The sequence below is a fragment of the Labrus bergylta genome, chromosome 8, assembly GCF_963930695.1.
Source record: "Labrus bergylta chromosome 8, fLabBer1.1, whole genome shotgun sequence".
NCBI classification, from domain to species: domain Eukaryota; kingdom Metazoa; phylum Chordata; class Actinopteri; order Labriformes; family Labridae; genus Labrus; species Labrus bergylta.
In genome coordinates, this window is record NC_089202.1 from 7,828,865 (window position 1) to 7,844,338 (window position 15,474).

General features: G+C 37.5%; 2 protein-coding genes across 2 annotated transcripts; both read right to left on the bottom strand.

Annotated features, from left to right (window-relative positions):
- Positions 1 to 315: 315 nt before the first annotated feature.
- On the bottom strand, positions 316 to 7,930 carry mal2 (mal, T cell differentiation protein 2). Its single transcript, XM_020634576.3, has 4 exons — positions 7,649 to 7,930; positions 6,011 to 6,181; positions 2,820 to 3,017; positions 316 to 1,721 (listed from the first exon to the last, which is right to left on the bottom strand). The coding sequence occupies exons 1-4, from the start codon at positions 7,763 to 7,765 to the stop codon at positions 1,650 to 1,652; spliced, it is 558 nt and encodes a 185-aa protein (XP_020490232.1). The 5' UTR covers positions 7,766 to 7,930; the 3' UTR covers positions 316 to 1,649.
- Positions 7,931 to 9,346: 1,416 nt separating this feature from the next.
- Positions 9,347 to 12,555, bottom strand: LOC109984411 (C-type lectin domain family 4 member M). Its single transcript, XM_020634550.3, has 4 exons — positions 12,395 to 12,555; positions 12,133 to 12,201; positions 11,172 to 11,906; positions 9,347 to 10,168 (listed from the first exon to the last, which is right to left on the bottom strand). Exons 1-4 carry the CDS (start codon positions 12,468 to 12,470, stop codon positions 9,774 to 9,776), a joined length of 1,275 nt encoding a protein of 424 aa, XP_020490206.1. The 5' UTR covers positions 12,471 to 12,555; the 3' UTR covers positions 9,347 to 9,773.
- Between the last annotated feature and the right edge of the window lie 2,919 nt (positions 12,556 to 15,474).

The following is a 15,474-nucleotide window of genomic DNA, read 5'->3' on the forward strand; positions in this document are numbered from 1 at the left end:
AATGTATCCATTCCTATAAAACACATCTTTAGTGCATTTGGGAATTTATGATTTCAGGTCAACTTTTCCTTGAACCAATCCATGTTTAAAGAAAGCCATAATATCATTTTAGACTTTCCAACAATAAAATATTCCTATGCTTTAAACTATATTACTGTACACCAGGAAATGTGAAGTCGTAGTAGTGTGTGTAAAGTAAAATTGAATATTTGCTGTAGATGTTAAAAACATTTTTTTTTACTTTGGTGACACATAGTAGTAGCATGAGAAAAGACAGCTGATTACAGTACGTTATTCAATGATGCAGACATGATGTTATTCTTCAAAACTTTTATTTCTGTACTTCTAATATAGGCTACATTAATTACATCAAAGCAGCAGGTTTCTAAATCATACATTCAAACAATTTTTTAATTAATATCACTTCATTGGCCTAGTGCATAAAAAGTTAAATACAGTAAATCTGAGTAATTAATCATGTCTCACATGAGAAATAAAGTTACAAAATACAAAATTCTTTTTTATTGAATCTGATAAAATATTATACTTATCAAATAGTACATTAGTTAACCACATGGACTTTACTCAGAACTTTTAAAGGTGCATAGTGCACTTTTAAAGATTGGTAGTGCAATTTGAAAGTTGGAGAAGTGAAACAATTCCATACTATACTTTCTGAACTAAATACACAAACTTTATTCAAAGGTAAAATGGGTCCCTGGAACTCTGTTTGGAGCTAAAAAGCTACCAGGAGAGTTACGGTTTCACTGTTGTGGACCCCCCACCATAACTTCTCACGTAGCATTTTATCTTCAAACAGTGTTACAGGGACCAAATTTTCCTCTGAGGACAGTTTGTGTATCGAGTTATGAACAGACCACAGAATCTGTACACTTCTCCAACTTTTACATTTCTCTACCAAAACTACATAGTGCACCTTTAAACAGTCTCAGTTATTAGAACCTGATGAGGACTAAGAAGAGCTAAAATGTTATAATGTTACAATTATGATATACAGAGAAAATCGGACAAAAAAGTGCTCAACAGCAAAACAACATTCAAGCACTAGATCCACATTTTATAGAATGACCACGTTAAAAAAGTTACAGCAGTTAAATGCAGAGTGAGTTTACAGCTCTTTGTCACAAAGGTAACCAGAGGACAGTAAAAATATTGCACCATCAACATGTTTAGTTTTTCATTTCTCATTAGTGACACGCTAGTAGGGATGTTTTTGTGGTTTTGGAAATGGGAAATGTTCCCTCCAATGAGGATGTTACTCAAGAAATTGGGCAAGTTTTTTATGATCAGCAAACTTGATGTCAAAACCATAACTGTTGCATACATCTTTCAAAAGTACCCTGTATAGCCTTATTATAACTTTTCTCCTCCTCCTCCTTCCACAAAGACTTTTCTTTGGGGTAAAGGATAGCGTATCTGGAGTTAGATACACCTATAGTTAAAGTTCAGTTTTATACCCTGTTATCAAAACATCTTCAAAGGCCATGATTGGACCAGAAATGTTGTCATCTATCATTTCCCACTGAACTAAAGAGCAGTGGTCTTTATGGCGCTCTGGATGGTGAGGCTGATGGTTTTATACATGTTATACTGCAGTTACAGGAGCTAGTGCGTGCTGGTTTTCTTGGTTACATCCTCCATCTCTTGAAACCCATCGCCAAACTGCAGCCATAGCATAGTGTCACTGCAAACGCAAATATCTGGAGCATGAAAAGGAGAGAAAAGAAGATGAAGAGAAAAACTCAGTCAGATAAACCGCCAATCGGGCTGTTTCCCCCAAAAAATAATACAGAAAAGTATCACAATGTTTATTCATACATTTTTATATTGTTTTTATCGCCTCTACACTGATACAAAAAAAGTCATTTCATGTTCCTTATATTCCTGTGGTCACAATGAGCTCAGTGCCTGAAGATGTCGCTGTTTGACTCGAGAGCTGACACAGAGACCGTTGAGAATCTCTTTCAAACTGAACTCTTCTTTGACAGATATAATGTACAGATAACAAAAAAACAGGCACAGAAGATGTGTCTTACTGATTTTAAAATTGTTGACAGCACATTAGTGAGGGTATATTTCACTTTAATCAAAATAAGACCTTACTTAACTGTTTACAGCTTTCTGATTATTCAAGACTACATGCAGAGGTGCTGCTTGTCAACAGGCAAGGCAGCAGCCCAATATGTGCAAAATTTGCAATGACAGTAGGAAACCTCCCTATAGGGGCCCCAGCTGACACAGAGACCGTTGAGAATCTCTTTCAAACTGAACTCTTCTTTGACAGATATAATGTACAGATAACAAAAAAACAGGCACAGAAGATGTGTCTTACTGATTTTAAAATTGTTGACAGCACATTAGTGAGGGTATATTTCACTTTAATCAAAATAAGACCTTACTTAACTGTTTACAGCTTTCTGATTATTCAAGACTACATGCAGAGGTGCTGCTTGTCAACAGGCAAGGCAGCAGCCCAATATGTGCAAAATTTGCAATGACAGTAGGAAACCTCCCTATAGGGGCCCCATCTGACAGCACTCACTCTCGTTGCCCTGCTGAATGCAGCCTCCCCCCCAATTGATTTTTGACTAGGGCCCCAACAGACTTTAGAATTGCCTCTGACTACATTGACACTCTTTCATGTCATCAAATAGTGCAGAATGCATTTCTTAGTTATATCTTTATGACACTTTTACCTACTTCTCTCCAAAGTGAACAAACAATGAGCTTATCTTCATTCACATTGCACTGTGAGTGATTTATGCTGAAATTGCTTTAATGAAATCTTCAGCACTCACCGTGGCTGCTACATTAACACTGTATTGGTATTCACTCAGGACTGTGAATATCGTGCCCTGTGTGTTGGCTGTACACAGGACTTTTCCAGTGCCGTTCAGTTGGATGATGTGAGCTCCTCGATTAGCTGCTGTAGTTGCTGCCTCCAACACAAAGGCAGCAAAGTAGAAAAGCAGAGCCAAAAAATGGTAAAACACGTCCTGAGAAAATACAGAAAGAAAGCATTACAAAAGACAAATACAAGTTCAAGAGACTATGGCTGCTTAGTGAACAGGCAAACAAGTGCAGCCATTATCAAAGTTAAAACATGTTTTTTCCCCTGTAAACCTGCAGAACAACTTCCAGTTTACACAACACTAAACAAAGTGTACTGGTAAGAGAGGCAGGCTGTCAAAACATCAACATTTTACAACAATTGTATCGTATAAAATGGTTGAAACAACAAACATGACAAATAAAAGAATTCAACAGAAAAAAGTAGATGAGTGGAAACATGTAATATTGATGAATTCATTATAGAAAGAATGAAAGCAAAGAAAGATAGAAGGATTTAAGAAACACAGAGAGAGAGAGAGAGTGCGTCTTTGATAGTGAAGAAGGTTAATGAGAGTTTGTGTTGTCGACTGTGTGAGCCTGGCCGGACTACAGGCAGGCCTTTGTTACACATTGGTGTGAGCTCATCATACATGTCATTCATTGTTCGGCTGGACACAAACAACCCACCAAGCCTGGCTACTCCTGGGAGCAGAATCAAGAGGCTGAGGCAAAACGGCCCTGTCTGAGAGCCCAGACTTTAACGGTTCAAAACAAAGACACAGCACAACACAAGAACATGGAACAGGGTCGCACTTTTTCTTTTATTGAACTTCTGTTGATCATAGTTCATTGTGAGAGAATGTCTTTAACAGTTATTTCATGTTATATAAAACAAGATGTAGGTTCGCATCAATTTATTTGATGTATTTACATGAAAACAAGCCAACAGTTGTTGATTTTCACTAAGATACAAATTACTATGGGTGGGAAGAAATACTGATAGAGCAATATATCGCCATCCTGACTCGTGATAAATTTATGGAATCCCTGCTGCCAAATATTGAATTTTTTTATTACTTCAAATAAAGTCGCTCTAAACAGATTTCACTGCAACTTTGAATCATTGTGTCACCACTTTAAATCCCTCAAAGTGGTGGTTTTGACATGCATGAGCCTAAAGTGAACTGAAGTAAATTGGACAAAGACGAAGAAGACAGTGGGCTAATGTCAGACACCCATGAGATAAGCGGTGAAAGTGACTTCAGATTGCATTGAATTAATACATTAATCCTCCACTTGACCTTTTTATGGGTATTTTATGGCCTTCAGCTAATCAGATATGGACATAAATCATTTTATGATTATCTTACAAAATATAGATGATCACAAATTTGCTGTATCGGGATATTATCAATGTCTTGGGCCACATATGACATACTGCATGGGTATGGTATGGTTGGTTACCCTGTGACTCCCACCCCTACAAATGACCTCAGCAACAGTGCTAATATGTGGCATCTTCATCCATAATGCATTAAGCTAAATGGTGTACTGTGCATAAGTTACAGAAAAAGCCATTTTACATTTTAGCTAACACTAACTTTCATCATTGATTCATTTTCAGCTTAGTCAGCTCAGTTAGTCAATGAACCGAACATAACAGCTATCATAACTTCCAAGGTATAAGACAAGGACAAGGATAAACTTTTTTTTTTGCATTAAAGCTCATGTGAGGAACTTTTGGTTTGAGTCGATTGTGGTCCCTGAAGAACTGAAGATAAACCTGCTGTGTGATAACACATTTCTGAAGCTTGTGTTATGGAAAGTGTTTAAAGCTATCTTATAACAGTACTTTCTGTATTTCACGGTCACCTACATGTCCTTACCTGAGGTCTACACGGACTACCTGTCAGTCAGAGCACTGTAATAGACTTTGCCTGTACACATTATGGTTAAGATTACATTGCTAAAACGATTGAGTTTCATCTGAGCATTATCTTTCTATAATTGGCATAAAGCTTTGTGCACAAGATGGTGAATTAATAAATAATCTGCCTCACTTTGTTGCCTGTTCTCTAAAGAGCTCTTTAGTCACCAGCGGTTTCAAATCAAACCCCAGATACCCAACATATGGATTTACAAATGCAGATAAGATATAATATTTAACAATGTTTTTCAGTAAACTACAGTAATTTCTTCTTATGGCTTTTATACAAAGTTTTTAAATGTTGGATTAAAGAAGTGATGCATTATGTAAGAAATCAAAGATTTCACACATGAACACATTTACCACTGAGTCAGATAATGACACAATAACCTCAAATGGGTTTCCATACTTGGGGAAGTGCCATGATTTTGTGGGTAATGTCACAAGTTAATGTTTGTCCTTAACTGTCCTTAATGTTAAGCCGACTCTATGACTAGTTTTTATATTATGTTACATTTCCAGAAATCCCATTAGCAAAAAAAAGAAAACATTTACTTGGCATCATTAGAAGAAAAAAATTGCAATATGTTCAAACATCCAAAGAGAAAGCAATTTCAGCCACGATATTAGATTTCTCTATCATATGAATGTGTTTCGGTATAAATAAGTCAACCGACTTACAACTTAAATAGTTCAAACATAAAGTTTACACATGTTACTGAACCATTTCAGACTATTCAGGCACCCAACAACATCTGTTGTTTTCATGAGAACATTATCAAACATCTTATGTTGTGGTGCAGATAGCATAGTGGTTATGTCACATTCCCCATGTATTGAGGCTATAGTCCTTGTCCCAGCAGCCATGGGTTCTAATCCGACCTCGGCTGTTTGCTGCATGTCATCCCCATAGACTGTAAATATTTGTCATCCCACGCTTCCGCCCCCCCCCCAACGTTTCCTGTCACGCCCAAAAATAAATCTAAAACCCCCCCAAACATCTTTTAAGCATAACCTTACAGACCTCTAAAAGCACTATGAGGCTGATTTTTCTAAAGATACTTCTCTTTATACAGCTTGTTATAGTAATTTGTGCAATGTTTGTAGACAGCTGTGAACTAGTCAGCTCAACAGAGAAATGGAAGAATGAAAGAATGAATAGAAAGATAGACAGATATACAGATGGGCACATGAGTGATATGATCCGCATTTATCTACAGTAGAACATACCAAAAAGTTCCAGTCAGTGTTGATGCGATCTGCCAAGCCAGAGACAAGGAGTGTGAGGTAAGCAGAGGAGAGGAAGAAGGTGGTGACGGAGACAAACATCACCCAGCCCTGCAGCAAGGGCACGGGCACGTTGGAGGAGGCCACCAGGATCCATACCAGACCACCAAATATCTGGAGATATATACAAGCTGTTATTTAATTTGATATGCTGAAATGAATGCTGGGTGAACCTGAGGAAGCTACAGGTGTGATGCATTGTTCGCTCTCAATAAAGTGACAGTTGAATAGTTTTCAATGTGCAACGGTTTATTATTTTATTTACTCATGTTCCTGCAACCTATCGGCACCCGAGGACCTGGGCTGTTTGTGCACGGGGTCCCTGTTGGTCATTTTTATTATGCTGAAATTAAACTCAGCATCAGGAAACTCCTTTAATCCATTTAACAATTTATTGTGTCCGTGGTCAGATTTGTAAAATTACAGGCTTGAAAGCACTCAATAGTTTGCAACAATTCTACATATTTACATTAGCAAGGGGATTTTTTTTTACTCTTAGAACCTATATGTATAAAACCTAAACTCTGCTGGCAACATTTCTTATCTGATATCAGAGCTTTGTATTTGCTAAATGTAAAAGGTTAGCATCACTGAGTGCAACTCTATTTAATATTTGATCAGTAGTGTAACTGGAAATGGATGTGTTAGTGTTAAGAGTCAGTGACTTTTATGCAGACTTTGACAAAGACACTATCATATCACCAGCAAACATATCTGATTGATGTATCCTCAACTGTGTCATATATTTGCATCATTCAAAAGTTGCTTATATTTTTTTCTCACGCTTTAAGCAGTTTATTGCTCAATCTCCATAGTTGTCCATGTGTCCTGCACCTTTTTTTTGTTATTGCAAGGCCATAAGGATAACCTACTGTTGAGTTCGGTGTGAACCCAACCCAAGAAATAAAAGCTGAAATGGAACATTAAAGACAATGAATGCATTAAGGTAACACCACTGACATCAGGTGTTTATAGACAAATGAGGATATTGACAGAAAGGTACCAATAACAAGACTGGGGAAAAGCTTCTACATTGGACATAGCTTAAGACAACAACTCTGCATGTAAATGGTTATTTTATGTGAAGGCCTAGTTAGAGACAAAAAGGCCATCACCTGCAAATAGTCCACAGATAAGTACGCAAATAATCCTAAACTAAGAGTGAGTTTGTAAAGACGTCGAGACAAGGAAGGCTAGCACTTGTAACTTATAACACAATATTATGAGAGGATAACAAGCTCATAATACATTTTTGATATTTTACAGGCCTTGCATCTCAACAACAGGTGTTTAATCGAGACACCACGTTGCTTGAGGCCATATTTGCCCTTTATTTGCCTGTCAAGCGCAAACAGTATACCCAGCCTCAGGCAATCTCAGTGACGATCAGCGCGTTTGCAACTGTGAAACTGAGCAGCAGGGATGGTTTAAAGTCTCACTCAGCTGAGAGTCCATTAATTATTAACACAGTAACATTTACTCTGCAATTTTAGTTCTAAAAAGCCACATAGTAGGCTACACGGATTCACCAATACATAAACATCAAACGTCATTATTAACCCTCTGATAAACAACACTTACTATTTCTAAGCATACAAGGGCTCCAGAATAAGTTCTCAGCACGTCCAGTCCCAAAGGTAGAGAAATATTTGGTGCAGGGAACGAGGTGGCAGCGGGATTAGTGGCTGGTTCCGACATCTCTATATCCCCCTCTCTCGTCTGTGTCTCCCCCTCTCTCCTCTGCCTCTCACCCTTCGTCTCCCACAGAAAAGAAGACGCCGGTAAACAAAGGACGGGAGCAGCGGGGGGGAGGAAACGAAATTCCTCGGGAGTCTAATATCCCTCAAACAGGTCGGACAGGTGTACTTCGCCACTCCCTGGAAACGTGTGGTGCATTCAAGGACATCACGGAAGCTCCCCGTGCCAGATATCCAGTTTTGTAAACCCTTATATGTGCGTGGGAAATCATTTCTTGGACTTTCAGTGGCTTTGGCGGTTGATTTAACATGATGAAGATGTAGCCCAATAACCATCATGTTAAGACTGTGTTTCCTTAAAGATTAGTAGCCTACTTGCAAATAGAACACAAATCAGTCTGTGAAAAAATAGAGAGCAAACTTATAGGTGCAACAAGTTTAAGACAATAAAATGGGGATATCTTAGACATTTTTTATATATTCAACAAGTCAAATAAAATACAGAGGGACGCTAGTGAGTACTCATCTTCCATAAAATGAACAACCAAATGCACTTGTATATTCAGTCCAAACATAATTTATATGATATAGCTTATATATTGCTATATATATAGATTAATAGTTATAACAGAACCATTATCTAGCAAAGTAAACCTGTAGTCTGCATTACATGTGAGAATATTGAGTATTTCATAAAGGGTTTCAAGGTGTGTTTACAATGATGCAACACCATTGAATGGCCTTTATTCTCACCACACCCTAACTGTCATTTCTTGATAACCCTACAATCAATTATTGTGGTATGCCCAGCTGCCCCCAACCTTGTACTTTAAGTATTTCCAACAACTAAAGGCAGAGTATCATTCTGTCAGTCTGTTAAAGAGCATAGTTTGAAAAGCAGCCCTGATTACTGAGAGGGTGAGTATAAAACTGGAGTGAATGTCCAGACCCCAAAGGATATCACTGTAAGAAAAGACATGGGAAGCTAAGAATCAGTGGTGTGTGCACTACTTCTCCATCCCAGTGCAAGAGCCAAGTAGTTTGAAAAGTAAATATTGGTTTCAGTGTTACTTTCACAGTTGAGGAGAGAGGAGTACTGATTTCCACACACTCAGCAACATCAAACATATTTGCACTAAAAATGAGAAGTGAAACATCCATGGTTAAGGAGTGACCATTTACAAACACAGTTCTTTGAATCAAATGGTAAAAGCCTGTGTTGTTAAGTTTTTAAGAGCAGTTTGTTATGTTAGCCATTAATGTTTAGCTAGGGCTTGGATTATGTGAAACAATGTTTATTTAACCTCTCAAAGGGCACTGGGCTTGGTTCAGTTTAGTAGCTGGAGGTTAGAACTGATGTTAATTGTATAAGAACATGTATCATATCACATAATGAAATAATTTTGTTTATGAAATCCAGCATTGCTACTGTAAAATCGTTTACAGAGCATTTATTTTAATCATGAAGAAAAAAGGCCCTATAAGGATACGCTTAGAGAAGAACCTATAACACCTTCTTGACTTCACTTTTCTTCAATTTTCAATACTGTAAATGTGGCGTTTAAAACTAGGCATTCCATCATTCTTTTATACATGTTTATTGTTTATTTTAGAAACAGTGGAAGAAAGATACGGTTGTTACAACTGCACTAAACCACAACATAGAGGTAGAAATATAGTTATATACAATCAAAATATTCATAAAATAGGAATGCAAGTAAAATATCAAGCACTAAGTACAAGAAATAGTTACAAAAATAAGATTTAAAAAAAAAAAAAATCAGCTTTGTACTAAGGGCATCTATCAGCTCTGATAAAACTTTAAAAAAGAAAAAATAAGAGAAATATCACCTCCATAATAACCTGATAAAATTGTAGAAATTAAAGAGAAAAAGAAAAATATCACCTCGATAATAACCATGGAATCTTAAAAAATAAAAAAAGGCTCATTATATTACAAAAGGGACTGTAGGATATATAACAGGATGAGGGGGACTTATAGACATTTTTCAATTGCTACCCCCTGGACCAAAGGCCTCACATGTCCATGGAAATTTATTCCTACAAGGTGCATCATTCCATTTCACCTGAGAGCGGGAAACCTCCACACAATCCTCACTTCCTTGATCATTTGGCTCCCCTTCTTTCCAGAATCCCAGATCTTCCAGGTCAGTCCCATCCACCCACTGCCACACGCCTTCTTGCAATTTATCTGACAAACCAATCCAGGAGTAGCTATTACCTTTGCTGACAAAAACGAGCTCATCTTGTGTTTTTGGCATCGCCAGGTCCCCTCCTCTCGCTAGACAGTCTGCTCTGCTATTTTCCCAGGTGTCAGTCTTTCCTTTGGGCGAGTAGTAGTAGCACTTGTTGTTATGAAGGTTCCATCCAGGTAAACAAGAAGCTAGAGAAATATATAGTTTAAAAATAAGTTAGTTGGAATCTTAAATACAGGTTAAAAAAAATGATGTCCATCATTATTTAATGTTAATTACAACAAGTCAAAATGGTAAACGGTAAAAGGCGAGGCCACACCTCTTGCACATGCTGCCAATAAACACCTGATCTTATATCAGACAAAAAAGCTTTGAAACAATTTTTTTTTTTTTTACAAAAGCAGACTTCTCATTTTGATTCTGCTTTAGTTGCAAGAAATGAAAACTCTGATGTATTGAAATGAAAACCAGCCAAAGATAGGTATGTACACACTCTTGAAACGAATGAGTCAGTTTTAAATGGTGTAGCTGAGATGTTGTAAAAAGATCTGAAATATGAACATGAAAACTGTTAAGATTAATGTCTAGAATTAGGACTAGATGGAAATAAACACTGTAATATAAGCCTTTTTGGTTGCTTTGGTTTAATGTTGACACTTATAAGGGGTGACATATATGTTTCCAACTTTATTCAGAGTATTAAGTTTATTACTTCCCAGTGGTGTTAAAATAACAGATATTGTTTTTAGAAAGCCCAATATCAAGCTGTACTGTGTTTAACACTCATAACTTCTCTATCATGCGGGGAACTTAAAGTCATTTAATTGTTACTGTTAAACAAAAAAACCTTAAAGCCCCACAGAGGTATGGACTTCTGTCAAACATTCAACAGTAGAAGATTCTTCAGACCTGTCAGACTCATCAATAATCAAGCCTCATAACTTGCATTGCTAAAGAGGAAGGCGGGCACACTGTATTAGCAAGTAAATATAACCTCCCTGTCCTATAGGTCGATCAATCTGAGCAACTCACTCATACTCATGACTTGATTTAAAGTTTAGATCTACCTCTGACAATTGCAAAAAAGCCAATCATAGTTTAAGTTTTTGGGTGGCTCCAAGGGTGGCCAATCACATTTCAAGGGGGACAACCCTAGATCCTACTCTGTGGTTGTTAAAGTAGATTTTATACCTGTTTGGTTGAGGTTGAGCCTGTTGAGCTCCTCTTGAAGCCTATCTCGCCTTAGAGCCACAGTGTTGTATTTGCTCTGCAGGATCCCCATCTCTTTGGTCAGGTTACTGGAATGAATCTTCAGCTGGTTTCGCTCAATTCTCAAAGCGTCTCGCTCATCTATCAGAGTATCTCTGTCTTTAGTCAGGTTGAAGGTTAGAACCTTCAGATTGTTTCGCTCAACTTTCAAAGCAGCACGTTCAATTGCCAGAGCATCTCTCTCATCTTTTATGGCACCTTGCTCTTCTTTGAGAACACCTTTGTATTCAGTCAGGTTGCTAGATTGAATCTTAAGTTGATCTCGCTCATTTTTCAGAGCAGCTCGCTCATCTCTCAGAGCTTTGCGCTCATCCCTCAGATCATCTCTCTCTTTGGTCATGTTGCTGGAATAAATCTTCAGTTGGCCTCGTTCCTCTTTCAGAGCTTCTCGCTCATCTTTCAGAGCATCTCTGTCTTTAGTCAAGCTGCTGGAGTAGTTCTGTAGTTGATTTCTTTCACTTGTTAGGGCTTCTCGCTCCTCTTTCAGAGCTTCACGTTCATTTCTTAAAGCATCTCGCTCAACGCTAGCAATGTCCCTCGTTTGAGTCAGGCTACTGGACTCAGTCTTGTCTTGCTTGTCTCTAGTGCCCCTGTCTTTTGTCAGATTAGAGATCAGGTCTTCATACTTGGCATCCCAGCTGTTAATAGCACTGGTATCTGCAACAAAAATTATTTAGAATCATTAAAAAAATCATGAGAATTATCAATATGCAGCTCCTACACTGAGTGCTTTTTTAAGAGATTGACTGTTGCAAAATATATTAGAGTGATATATCAGACTTTTGGGAGTTTAAGGACTGATATTACTCTGAAAGCTCTTACAGATTAACAATGAAGCATTTTGCTGTTCTTATTCTTATTGCTGAAAAAGTTTTCCACCTACTGTGAGCCACCAAGATTACGGTGAGCAGAAGAAGCACCAGACACACCACAGCAGCTCCAATCCGCCACACTAAAAGGCAAATTATGTAATTAGAACCACAAACAATAGAAATGTGTACTTGATCTGAAAGCTTTAAAAAACAATATTAAGTCCCCTTTCTTTTTGCTATCTGCATGGCATGGTATATAGCATTTTCATAGCTACAGCTTCTATTGCTGGAAAATAATAAATGTAATCAATTTGTTGACGTTTATATTCTTACCTAAACTTAGAGATCTCTCATTTTTTCCCCCATCATCGATTGTCATCAGATACCGAGAATCTCCTCCAAATGACATCTTTCAGAGTCTTGGTGAGTGTCTTCCACTCTTCCACTCTCACTCTAAAGGAGTTTTCAAGTGTTGCACAAGACTGTTTTTATTGAGAAAATTGCTGAGACTGCAAATTCATGTTCGGGCATGTATGGGTTGAGAAAAACAACATGTTGGGGTGGAGTCTTTCTTATTGTAAAGCAGATCTCTGAAATCTTTTGACATAAGATTTGGGGATGTTAAAGATTATGAAAAGATTTGAAATCCATTTTGATATTCTACATTTCTGCAAACTTTTCTGCATATCATTTAAGATGCCAAATATGCAGATATTTTCAAATCATCATAATTTTTCTTTAAAGATTTATGCTCCTTATTAGTCAAAAGTAGTTATGAGTTTGAACCTATGAATTAGTTTCTTTCTTTCTGTTCACCAGCAATGCTTGCACAGATTTGATGTATTTGATCAAATGAAGCATTTTTTCTTGCCTCCCTCATTATTCTCTCTTCATTTGATCTGGTCTCACCTCCTATATTATTAATTCAACCTTACCATCACCTAATGTTCTGCTCTTTTCTTCCTTTGAAGTATTACATTTACACCTTTCTGCACTGTTTGTTTGTTAGTTTGTCAATCCATCACTAACCGTAACTGCTTGTCAAGTTCAGGGGAGGGGGGACTGGAGCAGATCCCAGCTGTCATTGAGCGAGAGGTAAGGTACACTAGTGATAGTTCACCATTTAATCTCAAGAAGGCTGACATATAGAGAAACAGTGCCACTTATGGACAATTAAACTCACGACAAGCATGGTTCTGGAGTGGGAGAGGTAGCCAGACAAATCGTGCAGACAAAATGCCCTTTCTGGCCAAGGAACATTCTTGCCAGATACAACAGCTCTATCCACTGCACTACCCTGCAGCCCTATGACCTGTGTTAGAAGATAAAAAAAAATATGAATTTGATATTTATTTTTTATGTGTAAAAAACTTAAGGGTTTTCTTCTCCAATTCAAGTCATTTTTTTCTGTCTTGGACCTCATGTCACCTCACTTCTTCTTCCATTATTTCACTTATACACAGATTGAATGGGTTTTAGAAAAAAGTACTGTGAGTCTTTATGGTGCCATATACAGTCTAAGTTACTGGACAGTCAGCAAAACTCTCTGCTTTTACTTCATGTGAACAATAACAAGATGTGAGCAAGTGTATAAGTGCTGAAGTCAAGCCGTTTGTATTTATTTAGTCAAAACAGTCCAAAATATCCCTGACGGCTCTTAATGATTCATACAGCATAGAAAACCCTCCATGCAGAAGAGGAGGCCTCCTCTTTCGGACAGGTTAACATGCAATATATCTATTTTTTCAATAGATATATTGTGTAAAGAAAAAGAAAAGACCAACATATTAAATTACAGTAGATACAAAAATGAATAATATGGTTGAAGGTCAATGCAACTTGGTGGTGTTAAACACAGATCTTACCCAAACAAACTCCTCTTTTGACTGGTGACTAATAAACAGATAGCAGGGGGGTACTGGTGGCTTAGTGGTTTGTGGCGCCCCATGGACGGAGGCCATGGTCCTCCGGGTGGGCAGCCCAGGTTCAGGTCCGACCTGTGGGTCCTTTCCAGCATGTCGTTCCCCACTCTCTCTCCCCCTGATTTCAAACTCTATCCACTGTTCTATCTCTTCAATAAAGGTAGAAAAAATAATCTTTAAACGGATATCAGAAAGAAAGAGAAGGGGAAGCTCTGGATTAAGGCGGCAACAGCCAGAGGGAGCAAGGTGAAAAGAGGGAGCAAGGTGAAAAGAGGGAGCAAGGTGAAAAGCTGTTTGCTTGAAATCAAGAAAAATTGTAAACGTTTAACTATGAACACACTATGCAAACATTTATTATTCTTGCTGGAGTTTGCAATTTTGGATTAACTCTTTCTGCACCTTCACAAGACATTAAAAATGTTCCAGCCAAGTCATGAGAATTGTGATCAGTGTAAAATGTATCTTTGAGTTGTTTGTTCAGATTACATCCCTCACGGATGGGGGTTGGGGGGGGGGGGGGGTTGGCAAAACATTCCTAATCCAATTCCAATTTATGTTTACAACAGATATATTATGAGAAGTATATTAATGTTTAAATGAGGGGGTCGCACAATGTTGAACTGAAACCTATCAGTGTCTTCCCCTATAGAGCCCTAGAGATGAACAACATTTAAAACCTGACAACGTTTGAGTTTTATGTTAAAAGTATGAATTCCACTTTCCTAGAAATAAAGAGCCACTCAGCCCTGACTCAACATGCACAGACAAGACACAGCAGCGGCAATAAAACAGGAAGGAGTCGTCAAAGGAATAGGGGAACAACTTCTGTTCCTTTAACAAAGTACAAGTCATTATCCCATGGTTACTTTATGTAAGCCCTAAACATTGTTAGGACATTGCATTAAATGTCTGTGAGCTATAGTGTTTTTTCTATTATATTTTTAACATAATATTGTTTGAGTCTTGTTTTTTTGTATGAATTTGTTATTGCTTGCTTAATCACAAATCATTAAAAAATCATCATCACCTGCGATATAGAGTCCAGCCAACCCATAGTAACCCCAATCAGAATTCTCAGTGTCTACTGTACTTTCCCCAGTACAGAAAAGCTTATTTAGCAATTTAACCTGCTTACATTTAGTTTCACTTTCTGTCCACTTGCCATCTCATCTGATACACTCGTGATGTTTTTTAATCACGTTGTTTTCCTTAGAAAGGTTTCATAACCACACCACCCTAAAGTGGTCATCTTTATTTACTTCCATTCTTATTTAAATATATTATTTCTAAAAGAAGTTGCAGTTTGAATTAAAAAAAACCCACATATTTTATGTTATCAAAAGTTTTATACCAATGCGATTTGTTTCATGTAACTCAGTGAAACCATTTTGAATCAGGATTTATTTTCACAGTTAAGGTTATGATGTTGAATCTGGCCCCTTTCCATGAAGTCAACTTCATTTAAACCTTCGGGCATATGAGGACAACTAG

Bases quoted from the DNA above. Each gene is read 5' to 3' on its own strand.
- mal2 (XM_020634576.3), bottom strand. From the start codon at position 7,765: ATGTCGGAACCAGCCACTAATCCCGCTGCCACCTCGTTCCCTGCACCA. The intron at 6,182-7,648 runs GTAAGTGTTGTT...ATATATCTCCAG, and splicing joins CCCTTGTATGCTTAGAAATA to ATATTTGGTGGTCTGGTATG. The intron at 3,018-6,010 runs GTATGTTCTACT...GTATTTTCTCAG, and splicing joins ACACTGACTGGAACTTTTTG to GACGTGTTTTACCATTTTTT.
- LOC109984411 (XM_020634550.3), bottom strand. From the start codon at position 12,470: ATGTCATTTGGAGGAGATTCTCGGTATCTGATGACAATCGATGATGGG. The intron at 12,202-12,394 runs GTAAGAATATAA...TTTGCCTTTTAG, and splicing joins TGAGAGATCTCTAAGTTTAG to TGTGGCGGATTGGAGCTGCT. The intron at 10,169-11,171 runs GTATAAAATCTA...ATATTTCTCTAG, and splicing joins GCTCAACCTCAACCAAACAG to CTTCTTGTTTACCTGGATGG.